Raw genomic sequence first — 15,775 nt, 5'->3', positions numbered from 1 at the left:
TAAGATGACATAGGCATAAACACCAACACTGTTGTTCAGTGAGTGACGAAACAGAATCATAACTTGCAATTATGCATCTAAACAAAATGAATTTTGATTACTTGCCAGTAAAACAGGTTAAATTAAGAGTTATTCATTAAGTACATATAGAAATACATACATCGTAGCATAGGATCAAAATTAGCCCCCTCCCCAAGTAGCACAGAATTCCTATGGATGAAACTTTTAGGCCTAAATAGAAATAAAGTTGAGGTGAAGCTGTGTGAACAATGATCTGGCTCAGATGACAACCCTGACTGAAGATTTTGAGCAGGGCAAATTGTGACTGCCAGGTTTCTACATTAGAAGACTAACAAAAATAAGGACATACAACCCCACCGTTTTAGGAGACAAATGTAGAAACTCTTTCCACTATTTTGAGTTCTTTTTCATTTCTTGAAATTACTGCATCTGCATGCATTCTTATCTCAAAATAAAGAAATTAATCTAATTATCAGTGTATAGAGACATTTATTTTCTCACCTACTAGCAACAAAATAAGTGGAACGGATGAGAGAAAACCAAGCTAAGACGACTAAGAACACCAGAGCAGTACAGAGCAGCTGTATATCCAATAGAATTCCAAGCAGATCTTTGCTTCTCCTATGAACTGTCCTTCAGAGGGAAACGTTGTTTCCAACAGATGAAGTATTTCTCTGAGAAACAACTTCAGGTTTATGGTGTAATAGCATTAGCACCATGATAAGAAAGCTGCCAATAGTTTGAAATAGAAAGCACAAACAAGACCTTACAATCAGAACCTGAGAACTGCCAGTGCACACAGAGCCACTGAGCTTAGAGGAGCTGCCACTATCTAACTAGCTTGGAAGGAGTCTGGTTTGTGAAACACAGCTAAGGCACGGTGCTAGTTTGGGGAGAAAGGTATAAAATGAAGCAGCCATTAATGTGACTTCAGTTTTAAAAGAGATGTCTTACTCTCCCAGAGATATTTTTTTAATATTTTTTTCATAATTTAATTTTCATTCGTAAAATGTGCTGTCTTTCCACTAAAGTTTATTGTCATGTGGGCATCTTGTTGATGTGAATGAATAAATGAATATTCTATTAAAAATGCAGAAAATTCCATGTCTTGTTATCTCTGGAATATATTAAAGGTGGCTAAGGATAACAAAGAACTCTTTCACTGCAGAATCACAAGACAAATAAGGTGTACAAATGACAGTTATTAATAACAATTAATGACAAAGTTAATGTAATGGCAGAAACACTAATGTTATATCTTGTAAGAGAACAGACTTCAGTTACAGACTACAGAAAATGAGTAAGATTTTCTTTCTAATACGCTTATAAATCACAGCAAGTGCCATTTATCCATTACAGCAATAAAATAATTCTTTCCTTTAATAAAAAGAATTACATCCTGGCATATAATCCAGTTGAAATATACAGTGATATGAATTCCCTAAAATACTATTTTCTGTTAGATTAATATATATAGCAACATAGTTATGAATAGTTATGAATAGTTATGAATAACTGATTTGTATTTGCTCTTGGATTGTCGTTTTGAGACATGATCTTGTAACGCTTGTGTTTGTAAAGTCATCTAATTGTTCCTTATGGATATAAGTAACATAGGATACCCATGTTTCAAATAATGGACAAAATCTTACCACCCTTATCAGTGAATGCCTATTTCTGTACAACATTTGAAGAGCTCTGCAGAGAAATGAACATTTGAGGAATTTCCTCAAGGACCGAAATATGTCTATGTTCATTTATGTGTCTTTTGGTGGTAGAACTGAATAAAATATGAGTAAGGTATGATGTTTTACCACTCCTGTCTCCAAAACTGCTCAAAGTAAATTAATTTCTTTCACATTAACACTGTCTAAACCTCAGTTCCATTTGAGACGCAAATTAATTGTGCCTTACTTAAGTGGATTGTCTTATAATAAAATCCCAATAACAATCATCAGGATCTCACTACTGTTGTAGATAATAACGCTCTTACTACGAGATTTACAAGGCTAGTATCTGTTAATATCTATCCCATGATGTTTTCTTATACAAAATATTTTCCTATATAAAAACAAATAGATTTGTCAGGCAAGTGAGAAAGTACCAACTCTTTCAATACATATTTCAGAAATATCCTCGTTATTGTTGCTATGAACTCAGTGTTTGGCTTAGAAGTAATATTTATAACAAATATCTTAAATTAACCACTAAAATATTCAGCATATTATTAGTGATTCTGGATATTCAAAAGATTGTCAATAGTTAATCAAATATTCTAATATATTCAGAATTTTAAATTGTTTGGAAGGTTAAACCTTAACAAAGTTACAGAAAGTATGGGTATTTTGTCTTTATATATTCCTGAAAATCATATCCTTCACCAACACTGTGCTTCCATATGACTGTTAAACATTATTGAACCATAATAGACATTCAATAGCATATATTCCTTTTTCAACCATGCCTTTATGAGACCTCTTGCCTTTCCAGCAAGTATGAAAATTGTGGCATTGTTCAATTTGTCACTGTTGATCTGTTGTTTTTTTTTTTAAATAAACAGTGTAGAAACATTTTTAAAATAATATTGTTTTTGTATTTTATAGGTCTCATTGGTTAGTTTAATAGCCAATGCTCTGGGCTATTCTGAACTTGGTGCCATTAAATCACTACGGACTTTAAGAGCTTTAAGACCTTTAAGAGCCTTGTCACGATTTGAAGGAATGAGGGTGAGATAAAATGACTGAGTCTGAACGAATGTATGCATATAAAAATTAATGTCTTCTTCAAAGAACTCCAGAATGGGAATACATGCAAAAACGTGGAAAAAGGCCTTCCACCATGTCCTTATAAACAAGACCTGTGTACAGCTCACCTTTGGAGACCAGACCTCGTGCTCATTATATTTGCGTACTCACTGCTGCAGTTGTCTTATCCCAGCCCACTGACCATCGAAATTTTCATTGATTTGTGGACCTAGAAAAGTAAAAGGACATGACAGATTTTAGAACAAAGGGTTGGAGATTTTTTTGCAGTTTAGCTGGGAACTTTTTTTATCAATTTCTGTAGCTAACTTTAGTTAGTTTGTCAGTGGTTCAGGATGGAACAGGATTAGACAGAAAACAAAACAAACCAAAACAAGATTAAGAAGCTGACAAGAGTGACACACCAGAAACTAAAGCCCCACTGTGGCTCCCTGTCTACTTGCCTGGGAAAAAAAAGTCCCACAATAAATGTTATAGTATTAGGGAAAGATTTTCTGAGCATAGGGTTGGAAGGACTGAAATAAGCATAGGGTTGGAAATACAGAAGGGGAGAGATGGGAAATCGTTTTCTCAGCTAATGTCTTTTTACTTCATTTGAATGCATCTGCTGTACTCTTACATCTCCTCCTAGACATCTAAAACTCCTGTGGGAAAAATATTATTTTCATATTCTGCCAATCTGACCAAAAGAAAAAAAAACAAAACCAAACCAAACAAACAAACGAAACAACAAAAAAAACCACCTTAAAACCCTCTATTGTAAGCTGTCTGCTGAAAATGCAGACTATGCTATTTCCTGGAAAAACAAGGAAAAGTTATTGAGAAATCTCTTTTTAATTTTTCACCCAAAAGTACTCCAATGCTGCAATACATGTTTATAGTTTGGTCATAGCTCTGCACTTTCTGAATAAGTAGTGTGTTACATTGTATATGGATACTGAAATACGGTGCTGGCAATATATACATAAAGTTTCTAAGAATAAAATCATTAGTAATGATAGTTTTACATGCAGACATTTTTATTCAGTCTTCTGCATCATCATTTTTTAAGCTTTTTCTGGTTTATTTGCTATTTATTTTTATTTATAGATTTTGATTTATATTGTTGGAATTTAACATTTATTTCTCTTTTTCTCTAGAGCACACAAATTCTCAGAATCCATCTTGCTACTAACAGGTTTTCTTTCGCTTTTTGATTTTTTTTCAGACTTTTGCATTGTCTTTTGTTCCATGTTATTTTATTTCTTGCTTTTTGCAATCTCATTAGCATTTTATTAAACCTTAATTAATGTTTCCTCCATAAATCTTAATGTAGTATTTCAACTGCTCATCCCATATTAACACTTTTTAAACATTTTTAAAGTGTTTTAAATTTTTTTTTCTCTTCATTAACTAAGTGGCTATTTTGTCTAATTTGTACACTAGGTGGTTGTAAATGCCCTTGTAGGAGCAATCCCTTCTATCATGAATGTATTGCTGGTATGTCTCATATTCTGGCTAATCTTCAGCATCATGGGAGTAAATCTGTTTGCTGGAAAATTTTATCACTGTGTCAACACTACAACTGGTGAGATGTTTGATATCAGTGATGTCAACAATTATACTCAGTGTCAGGAACTCATAAAAAACAATCAAAGTGCCCGATGGAAAAACGTGAAAGTAAACTTTGATAATGTAGGAGCTGGATATCTTGCTCTGCTTCAAGTAGTAAGTAAACTTATATATTTTCTTTTTGCTTCTTTTAAAGAATCTGGAAAAATGACTGTTAAGTAGTGGAATAATTTCTTTGTAGCAGTGATGTGCAGCTCACACAGCTCTATTGCACTGTTTCTTGTAATTTTTGTATTAATGGTAGTAGAGTAGTTTTCCATTCCAAGGCTAGGGAATACAGTCTCATGATGATGATAATAATAATGTGAAAATAGTTTGTGGAAAAGGTATAATCTTTTTAGTGGTGCACAGTATAGAACTATCATATTCCTTAATGCTTATTAAAGAGTCATTATAGTATACTAAATAAGCATTATGTTACTTATAGTATTATCCTTGTGAAGTATTAGATGTTATTGTATTGCATGGCATATTCATTCCATTAATTACTGCTACTTATACAAAATCTGTAAATTGTGTTTCCCCTTCAATTCCTTATCCTGTGCACTGTAGTACAGAAATGCCTTTGTTCTAAGTACTGAGCATATTTTATTTACGTCAGAGAAGTGAAGACCTTAGCTCTTTAGAGGCTCCTTGGCTTAGAATGGAGCTTCTGATAGCTGGGATCGACCCAAAACACAACCAAGAAAGCATAAAATTACATTTAGATGATTGAACTGTGTAGAATCACTTGTCTATAACTTGACATACAGCTTCACTGAATGAAAACATGTCAGAAATGTCATGAAATTGTTACAGCTCTGGTATTCAAGGTTATCTAAGAATTGTATGCTTATCCTTTCTATCTCAGAGCAGGTCAGTATTCCTAGTTGACCTTAATTCCAAAATTAACTACCTGGCTTAAAATGTTTTGCCTCTAAAAGCAATGTGACTCTCATGTGCTGAGTAGTAGTAGTGAATGATGACTCTGATTCTCTGACTTCAGATCTCGTTGCTACTCTTGTACTGGAGATTAAACTGAACTGTCTTATTACCAATACTTGCCTCTGAAGAAGCAAGGAAAACTGCTAATCTCTTGAAGCTCTGTCTGAATTTCATCCATATCACATATCCAGACAGTCTTGGTCTTTAATGACTACTTCAATACTGTGAACTTTTCATTCTTCTTCTCTTTTTTTTTTCCTTTGTCTTGATTTTCCAAAATTTTCCATTTCAAATATTCCCTTCTGACCTTTACTTTTCCTGCAGAGATTAAGAGATCCTTGAGCATCTTCACCTCTTCATCTGATTGTCTCCATTAACAGTCTCCCTCCGCTCTTATTCTGCATTTATTGCTCTTATTGAACTCTCCTCCTCTCCACATTGCTATGCAAAGTGCGCTGACAATTGTCAACTGAGCCAGAAAGTTCTGTGAAGCCTGGCTCCAAGCATACCTTCCCAGTAAACTGCTGTTGCACTACAAGATTCAGGAGGATATGAACACTTCCAGAGTGCAAGTTTTCTGCCATGAAAACTGGCAACTGTACCAAAGTACCAGAGCTACTTCCGGCAAGCACAGATGGAAATATACTCCTTGGGATGGTTCTTCTCCTGAATCTCCTCAGGAGTGATGCTCTTTGTTCATTTCACAGGCTTTTGAGTTCTTTTTTCTTTATTGTGAATAAGCATGGAAACCCTGGCTAAAAATTGTGCACTCACACTTCCAGCCAGCATGTCACACCAATCCTTTGGTGTTCCTTAGAAAGTGGACATTCTGCATCCCTGAAAATCACCTTCTTAGAGCAATGATGACAGATCTTTTTTACTCTTTATATAGACAAAGTCTCTATAGGAACGCAGACAAGTTCTTATAGATGTTAATCGCAGCTCTTTCACAGTTCACTTTTTGGTCTTTAAAACAAATCTCTCAAGAACCAATGTATATTTTTACTTTGAACAGTCTATTCCTTTTAGCTATGTGGGATTAAAACATTTCTAAAAATACTATGTCAGTTTAGACACAGAAAAAAACATTCAGATGCATGTGGGTATCTGTCCAGAAGCTGATTTCATCAATTCATGCTGTAAACTTAACAAAATGGCTGCAGCCATGGGTGATTCTAGTGGATTCTACCTAAACATTTCTAGCATTAATGTCTGTCTATCATTCTTCACCTGCAAAATAATCATCTGCAGCTCCAAACACACTGTGGCCTTGCTGAGACCTTCAGAGGTTTTTAATATTTTTGAAATACCTAAAAAATACGTTCTCAAAAAACCTTTGAAAAATGTTTTATTATGCCTGTGTTTTTAGTTGTGGTTTATAAATTTAGAATTGATTTTATTAACAGTTATGGTCTAGATAAATAAATAAATAACCTAGTTAATTTGAATTTTTACAGGGAAGATAAGCAACTGTGTTTTATTTCTAGGCTACTTTCAAAGGATGGATGGACATTATGTATGCTGCTGTTGATTCACGAGATGTAAGACTTTAAAGATCATCTGTTGGTTATATTCTGATATAGAGTTATAGAATTTAAACAGCTACACACAAAATAGCATGAAAAATTACAATCAGAACCAATACATATTTTTCTGACTCTTAAAATTTTTACTGGAAAGAATTAATCCCACTTCCTTCTGTTTAGGCCAAATAAGCTGAATTAACTTAGGCAGACTTTTTTTTGAAATGCTAATGTTAATGTAAAAGAACAAAGAAGAGTTTTTTTAACTAATTCCTTTGGTAATCATGGGAATGAATTAATTTAAGATTATATAATGCAGTTATTAAATCTGGAATATATTAATCTTGTTTCGTAATTTATGACTGTGCATTTAATTGTTTCCTTAGGTTGAACAGTTGTGTTATCTAGATATTTAGGAGCAATTGGATTTTGAGGTTGAAGATCATCTGTTAAGCTTTCTGGAGATTAGAATTGTATCTTGTCTACAAACCCAAAATTATGTCCAACCTGTACAAATACTAATGTTAGTGATATTGTCTCCCAGAGTAAAATATCATGTTTCATTATCTTCAGAATTTCTACATTCCTGCTCATTCCTGCTGTAGAGGTGCAAATGTTGAGATGTGGAATCCAGAAGAATCAAGACAATACAAAATTCTCCTTGACATTTGCCTCAATTTAATGGATTTCACAAAATATATATTCACTAGAAATGTATTGAAAGCATCTGTTCTAAGCTGGATGTAAGAATGCCCATGCAAGGCCAAAAGAGTTCCAGGGAGATTTAGGCGACAGTAAAATTTACTGATTTTGTTGCATGAAAATATACTGAATATAGTATAAAATATTTAGATTTCTGCTGTTAAAATTTTAAGTACTAATGACTTCTCTAAGTCCCACATTACTTCTTCCTTCTATATGAGGAACCTTTTATATATGTACATACACAAACATATCTGTGGGCACATTTACTTGAAAATTCTATATGAGCAATAATTCTATCAGCTTCCAGTTCCCCAAATATTGATAGGAGTGGACATATTGGATCTTTTTAATAAATTAGTGCAGTTTATAGCTTTCCTAGCTGGGATAGCATATATTTAGTTATAAATTATATATATTTTTTTACATCTAGTATTCTCATGGGTAATAAAATTTATAATATTTTGTAGGTAGAAGATCAACCCAAGTATGAGGACAACTTGTATATGTATCTCTATTTTGTCATCTTTATCATATTTGGATCATTTTTTACCTTGAATCTTTTCATTGGTGTCATTATAGACAACTTCAACCAACAAAAAAAGAAGATAAGTATTTAAAATGTTTCCATAGTGCTATAAATTATTAGCTATAATTAATTAATAATTTATTTATTTAAGGCTAATAAAATCAAAAGTAATTCCAAGACCTTGAATAAAAATGTCTCTTTTTTAATAATAATCTGTTTTAAAATCTGTGGATGTGATTTTGACCTTTGCGTTTTAGCATTTTGACAAATTTAGAGGCACAAATCATGAGTCAGTTCATAATAGTTTGCAGATTGTATAAATAGCTAAAATGAAGATGAAAAAAGGGAATATGTATTACTGGGTTCATTAGAAGTAATATTATCTGCCATGAAATAATTTCTTTTTTTCATTAACTTTAAAGAATTAAGATAAATTAATTAATCTTATAAACTGTTGATATTTAATGAAGATACAATATGGCATTGTGTTCATACAATGGATAATGGATCTGCAAACTGATTAAAAAGTAGGTTAAGAATACATCCAACAGCCCTTACATGAATAAGCTTAGATGCAAGTTAAAATGTGTACAAAAGAGCTCTGTTTTTCTAACACACTTTTGTGAGAAATGAGATGAAGTCAAATACAAGCTATAATTTCTTATCAATAATAAATGTGTAACGGGAAGGGTGTTTTTTTTCTGTATAGATTTGACACACAAGTATGTTTAAAATAATACTATTGATAATGCATACAAATCTCTTTTAAAGAACTTTAAAAATCTAAAAATACAATTAATCACATTTAAGATGCTTGGAAGCATCACAATTCTTAGCCTTCAAGTGCCAAAAAGAACTAGAACCTCGGGATCATTCTCAATTTTTGTATGAAAAAGCTCTCTCATATGATTTGCATTTATCCAATCACTAAATAAAAACCAGCAGTACTAAACAGAATATATGATAATAGAAAATTGTGAACTACAGAATTTTTTCCATGTGAAAATATTCTTTAGCTTCCTAAAAGACTCATAAACACACCTGGGGTTACTTTCTATCAATTATGATGATACTTCAGGCTGTGACAGCCAGTTCAGCAGACAGTGACTTTGACACTGTGCTTCCATCTGACAGTGCAGACTCATCAATAAGCACCATTTACTGATACTGAAATTCAGTCAGTTAGTTGCGCATCTGACTGGCAGCTTTTGCATCTGCAAACAAGAGCTAATTTGAGTTAGTCAAGGTTCCAGTAGTGGTTTAATTAATAATTTGCTATGGCATGATATGGTTTACTTTTCTTAAGTTTATATCAAAGGTGATTTTTTTTGGCCATTAAAACACACAGATTAGAGACAGACACACTCTCTTGACACACCTTTTGTCTCAAAGTTATGCCACTTGTAGACCTGTCTAGCTGTAATCCTAAAAATCTATATAGAATACAGGACATGGAAGACAGTAGTCACTCTTCTATTCCCTAAACATATCCTAATCAGCAAGTTATTTACCATCATCAGTATAGAAACAACCATTTTAGCCATGTCAGCAAATGTGAGAGTGAAGACACTGGAAAAACTCTACTGTCAACTGGACAAGGCACTAGTAACGGGGTTTCTCTATGTGTTAGGAATGTATATGGGCATCCACACTAAAAATACCTGAAAAAAACCCCTTTTTTAAAATATAAATAAAATATAAATGATATATTACAGAGAGACATATCATAGTTAAATGTTTTATGTGTGGACGTGATAATAATTAGTTTTGATATTATTTCTTTACTTTGGAGGTCAGGATATATTTATGACAGAAGAACAGAAGAAATATTACAATGCAATGAAAAAACTTGGATCCAAAAAGCCACAGAAACCCATTCCGAGGCCAGTGGTAAGAGCAATTTGATTCATATGCTCCTAATATTAAATATTCATTTGGGATTATGATATTGAAAAAGAAAGTTATATGTCTGGCAAGAAAATATGTTTTTTACTTATTTTCTTGTAAATGTAGAATTTGTCCCCTTTTGATCCATCAGATAGATCATTCATGTTTCATTTAAAAACATTCACTCTGAAGTGTGAACTGTAGGATTTAATGAGGCTAATGTGATAAATTTCAAAATTCCCTGCCAAAGTCCTAGAAAATCACAGTTGATTGGATCATCTATTGGTTCTTGTTACCAGGGATAAACTTCATTTTTTGTTTTTTTCTCCTCACAGAGAATTTGTAGGAGATGGGGATGCACTGGCCCCTGCTGCTGAAGACAGAAAGGGCAGTGGTCACCTAATCTGAAAGAAAAAGACAGATGCAGAAAATCTTATGGAATAAAAGAATGCCCTAGGAAGTAAAGCATAAACTAGGATAAATTTGTCTCTGAGATAAGACACTACTCTTGTTATTTACTGAACTCCTACAGTGTTTGGAAAAAATAAACTACTTGTTGCACCTTATGCACCAAGCAGTTATAAATAGCCTTTCAAAGGAGAGACATATGGCAATAAACATTGCGCTAAGCACTAAAGAAAAACTAGGATATTGCAGTCATGATGTGTTTGAGACATGTAACTTCAGTGGTCTAATGATCTCACCAAGCACAATTAGTTTAGGGAAGAAAGAGGGCTAGCATTCTAAAGCCAGCTGAGAATAAAGATAAGAAAATTAGTTTCTATTTGGCTGGTACTCTTGCTGGCTATCAAGTTATAACAGCTTTTTTTACACCAATAATATCAATTGTCATTTTTATTACTCTTATTATTGCATTGTTTCCCTTCCTGCTTGTTCAGCCAGCAGTGTTGAACTTCTTGATTCACTCTTAACAGAATGAGACAAAAACCAGCATGAGTTGGGCATATATTAGCACCTATATTGTTTATGGGTCTTGCTCTGCACTCCTAAATCTTGAAGGGAGTTGCTTTCCCATTTGGCATTTGTAAAGCCAAATATTTTCAGAGTATAAACTGTATTCAATCTTTGTTTTTGCAGAACAAATTCCAAGGCATGATCTTCGATTTTGTAACCAAACAAGTATTTGACATCAGCATCATGATACTTATCTGCCTTAACATGGTCACAATGATGGTAGAAACAGACGACCAGAGTAAAGAAATGGAAACAATTTTATCCCGGATTAACCTGGTGTTCATTATCCTTTTCACTGGAGAATTTGTGCTGAAACTGATTTCACTTCGCCATTACTATTTCACTATAGGCTGGAACATTTTTGATTTTGTCGTTGTGATTCTCTCCATAGTAGGTAAGAGCAATTCCCTTTCCAGAAAGAACTAGTGGAAGGAATAGACAACATTTGTTTCAAGAATTTTATGATACCAAATATGAAATTTTCTCTTTCCTTGTTGACTTACATGTTGATTCAGATCTTCATACTTTATGGCATACAATATATGAAATGTTGCATATTAAGATTTTTGTCTTTCCCATTAGATTTACTGTCACTTTCCACATCAAAAGACATAAAGGAACTGTTTGGCACATTAGATTAACATGCACAAATATAAAGAGTAACGTTCAGTGATATATACAAACTAACCACAGGTTTGCTTTCAGTACGAAAACTGAAAACTATGTGAAAGAGGTGAGATTTTTCTTTACTTTTGCTGAGATCTTGGTAAATAGATTTCTGTCAGTTAAAAGCTAATGGCTCTCCATGGTGCAAATGAGGCATGTGACAAACCTTTATTCTTAAAGAGTGACATATGGAGAGATTTGCTGATACAGTGTAGATCTGTTAAAAAATCACCGATTTGCAAAAATTAAGCCAACATCATCCTTCATAAAAGACAGTGGTTATAGGCTCAGCTTCAAGAATTAACTGTATCTAAGACATAAATTTCCCTTTCCTGGCAGACTTTCTTTTACTTATTTCCCTTCTCTGAGATAGCAATTCAACACAAGAAAGATGCTTCCACCTTAATAACAGCTTTCAATAAAATGTAATAACTTATATAATGTCTTCCTATAACATAGACTCCTTATACTGATTGTTTTGGAGATAGCAATATATAAATCTTTCTACAGGTAATGAATAAATTAAAAATTGGATTTAATTATTCACTTTTTTTTTCTCTAGGTATGTTCTTAGCTGAGATGATTGAGAAGTACTTTGTGTCCCCCACACTATTCAGAGTCATCCGACTTGCCAGAATCGGTCGAATCCTGCGCCTCATTAAAGGCGCCAAGGGAATCCGCACTCTGCTTTTTGCTTTGATGATGTCTCTTCCTGCTCTGTTCAACATTGGTCTGCTGCTCTTCCTGGTCATGTTCATCTATGCGATATTTGGCATGTCCAACTTTGCCTATGTTAAGAGGGAAGTTGGGATCGATGACATGTTCAACTTTGAAACGTTTGGCAACAGCATGATCTGCCTGTTTCAGATCACCACGTCTGCTGGCTGGGACGGTTTGCTCGCCCCAATTCTGAACAGTGGGGAGCCCGACTGTGATCCCCATAAAGATCATCCTGGGAGCTCTGTGAAAGGTGACTGCGGCAACCCTTCTGTTGGGATTTTCTTCTTTGTCAGCTACATTATCATCTCCTTTCTGGTAGTGGTGAACATGTACATTGCTGTGATTTTGGAGAACTTCAGTGTTGCTACTGAGGAAAGCGCTGAACCCTTGAGCGAGGACGACTTTGAGATGTTCTATGAGGTTTGGGAGAAATTTGATCCCGATGCAACACAATTCATAGAATATAGTAAACTATCAGATTTTGCAGCTTCATTAGATCCGCCTCTTCTCATCGCAAAACCGAACAAAGTCCAGCTCATTGCAATGGATCTGCCCATGGTGAGTGGTGACAGAATTCACTGCCTTGACATCCTGTTTGCTTTCACAAAGCGTGTTTTGGGGGAAAGTGGTGAGATGGATGCCCTCAGAATACAGATGGAAGATCGATTTATGGCAGCCAATCCTTCTAAAGTCTCCTATGAACCAATTACAACCACATTGAAACGAAAGCAGGAGGAGGTGTCTGCTGTCATCATTCAGCGTGCTTACAGATGTTATCTTTTAAGGCAAAAAGTTAAACAGGTGTCTAGTATGTATAATAGAAATAAAAACAAAGAAGGAGATGGACAAGTTATAAAAGAGATAATTACTGACAAACTAAAGGGGAACTCCACTCCGGAAAAAACAGATGAGAGTTCCTCTACAACTTCCCCACCTTCTTATGACAGTGTAACAAAGCCAGACAAAGAAAAATATGAGAAAGATAAAGCAGAAAAGAACTACAAAGGTAAAGACATCAGGGAAAATAAAAAATAATGATCTAAGAATTTTTCTTGTGGGACAACATGTTTACAGTCTTTGAGAATGAAGCAACAACTGGACTCCTGCAGGAGGTTTATGCCAAACTGACAGTTTTTACACATATGTGTGTGTGTGTGCGCGCGCATGTGTGTGCATATATATACATTATATATATACTTAAGGTCAGTGCCTATAACAAAACAGTGAACCTCCATCATCAGACTGTGGCTCTGTCAATCAGGGTAAAAAACTTGACAAGAGGTTACTGTTTTCACTACAGCTGACACTGCTAAGAATGAGGGGAAAAGTGGCTCCGCAGAGAAGACAGAGCATGAAATGAGTGCAAAAGGATACTTTATGTTTCACAATATGTAGAACAGTAATTCTCTTCACTGTTTGTAATGCAACAGCTACATTTGTCATATTTTTACAAAATCGATATTAGTGTATTTATCATTTTTTAATTCACAGGTTGTTTACTATTATATGTGACTATTTTTGTAATAGGTTTTATGTTGGGGAAAGAGGTTTGAGGACCAGGAGTTCTACTCTCAGATTCTCTATAATGTACAGATAAAAGTGATTTGCATAGGCATGCTGCACTTGTCACTCATGCATAAATAAAAATATGACATTGCACAAAGCTAAAGATTTTAAGAACTTTCATGTCAGGGTTGCTCTTAAATTTGAGGTGTTCTAACTACTTGTATGGCTGCATCCAGATTATGTGCATCCAGATTAATGTGCCTGGAAAGCCTCCTCTATTTTACAGGAATCTGCAATGACTTATTTTTATGTGAATCATTAAACATGAACAAGTTCATGGTTTTGTTAAAATATTTACAGCTCAAAAAATATTGTGTGATTTCTGCACTAGAAAAATAGCTTCACCAAAATATATCTGGGAGCTCTTTTATTTTTTCTTTTTTTTTAAACAGCTCAGATTTTTTCCTAGACTGTTCTTTGGTTGCTGTCTTCTCTCATTATGGCCAACATCCAATGAATCCATAAAATACCCTTTTCCATGTAAATATTACCTGCATACTGATGTGCATATTTGAGCAAAGAATTAAATGGCTTTGCCACATTGAATTCCATCAGATATGTACCACAGTATGGTTAATTCACAAGACATGTTATATTCTGTGTCATTATAGATAGTTAGGAGAGTATCACTGATGCATTGCAATGCTTTTGCTGCTGTATCTTGGTCCTTCCACTGTCCACAGTCTCCACTATAGGAAACCATGTGTCAGTGGTGAAGTGAATCAAATTGTCCAACCAGACCTCATTCTTTCAAATCATTAAGCAATAGTTTGCAGCTATTCATGAGCTTTTTTAATTTTGCATTTTAAATTTGAAGTGGCTGCTATATGGTGTAGAATCAGACTGTACAGGCCATATTACAAACTGTTTAACCTGTTGAAAATGTGGTTAGCATATATAAATAATGTAAAGAAATACCATTTGGCAACAGTTTTGTATATAAGAAAAGTGTCTTCAAGTTTAGATCACTGTTTCTTATATTTCTTTTCTCATTCACATGGCTTATTTTCTAACCACAGTAATTCCAAACCGGCATAATCACACTATGAGAAAAAAAAAAGTGAGTATTTGTAGACTATCTTGTTTTAATACTATATCTGCATATATTTCAATGTGAAGTAAATTGTGTAAATCTGGAACCCAGCTTGTTTCCAAATAGTTACAGGACATAACAAGGAAAGCATTAGGGGATCGTGCAAATTTCTAGCACTGTTTGCATCAGAAGTTCCAAGATAGTCTCATAGTTCGTTAAATCCTTGCTAACTTGCAGTGTCTGTTTACATAGTCTATTCTTATTCTTTTTTGAATCACGCTGCATTAGGCTTGTACAAATAAAATATTTCCCAAGAAAAAAATGGCACATTTGTATAACCAAGGACATCAGGACATTTTGTGTTTCATACACAAGCTAACATGAAATGTAGAATCTTTCTTTTACAAATGCTTTTGACTTGTAATGTGTTGGTGAAATGCATGCAGGAAATTGTTATTATCATAAACAACGCAAACAATATTACAAATGAGCCAAAAAATAAAGATTTCCTTTTTTTTATTGTGCTAATTTTGCTTTGTCTCTGTCCTTCTCTTGGTTAAAGCAAGACAAAAACTGGTTTTGGTGCAAATAAAGAATGCTTTCTTTTTCAGTAGAGCTAAGTACCTTATTTTAACTTTTAGGTAAAATAATAAAAAAAAAATAATCTAAGAACTTTAATCAGACTCTGCTGATTTCTACATTTTGTCACCAGCATATTGTCTGGGAATAACACAGGATGACCTAACAGCCTTTCTGTCAGCCCTCAAGAGCCCTTCTCAACCATAAAGGCACTGCTCAGTACCTAAGGTATTGTTTTAGTTTGCCACAGTACTACCACCAAAGCTGCTCATGTTTT

At 34.0% G+C, this 15,775-nt stretch overlaps 1 protein-coding gene across 5 annotated transcripts in view; it reads left to right on the top strand.

Moving 5' to 3' along the window:
• Positions 1-15,532, top strand: part of LOC113994484 (sodium channel protein type 2 subunit alpha) — a 73,494-nt gene extending 57,962 nt beyond the window's left edge. For all 5 annotated transcript variants that reach the window (XM_027733590.2, XM_027733592.2, XM_027733588.2 and 2 more), the window contains 7 exons: positions 2,625-2,747; positions 4,209-4,490; positions 6,806-6,859; positions 8,014-8,151; positions 9,858-9,962; positions 11,058-11,328; positions 12,163-15,532. In XM_027733590.2, coding sequence (XP_027589391.1) covers positions 2,625-2,747; positions 4,209-4,490; positions 6,806-6,859; positions 8,014-8,151; positions 9,858-9,962; positions 11,058-11,328; positions 12,163-13,355 — 2,166 coding nt within the window. In that variant the 3' untranslated portion in view covers positions 13,356-15,532. The remainder of the gene's footprint in view (positions 1-2,624; positions 2,748-4,208; positions 4,491-6,805; positions 6,860-8,013; positions 8,152-9,857; positions 9,963-11,057; positions 11,329-12,162) is intronic.
• Positions 15,533-15,775: the final 243 nt, after the last annotated feature.

This window comes from Pipra filicauda, unplaced genomic scaffold (genome assembly GCF_003945595.2).
Source record: "Pipra filicauda isolate LSUMZ 115617 unplaced genomic scaffold, ASM394559v2 scaffold253_size2546935_pilon, whole genome shotgun sequence".
NCBI lineage: Eukaryota > Metazoa > Chordata > Aves > Passeriformes > Pipridae > Pipra > Pipra filicauda.
The sequence above is the reverse complement of the archived record's forward strand: the minus strand, read 5'-3'. Positions and strand labels throughout refer to the sequence as shown.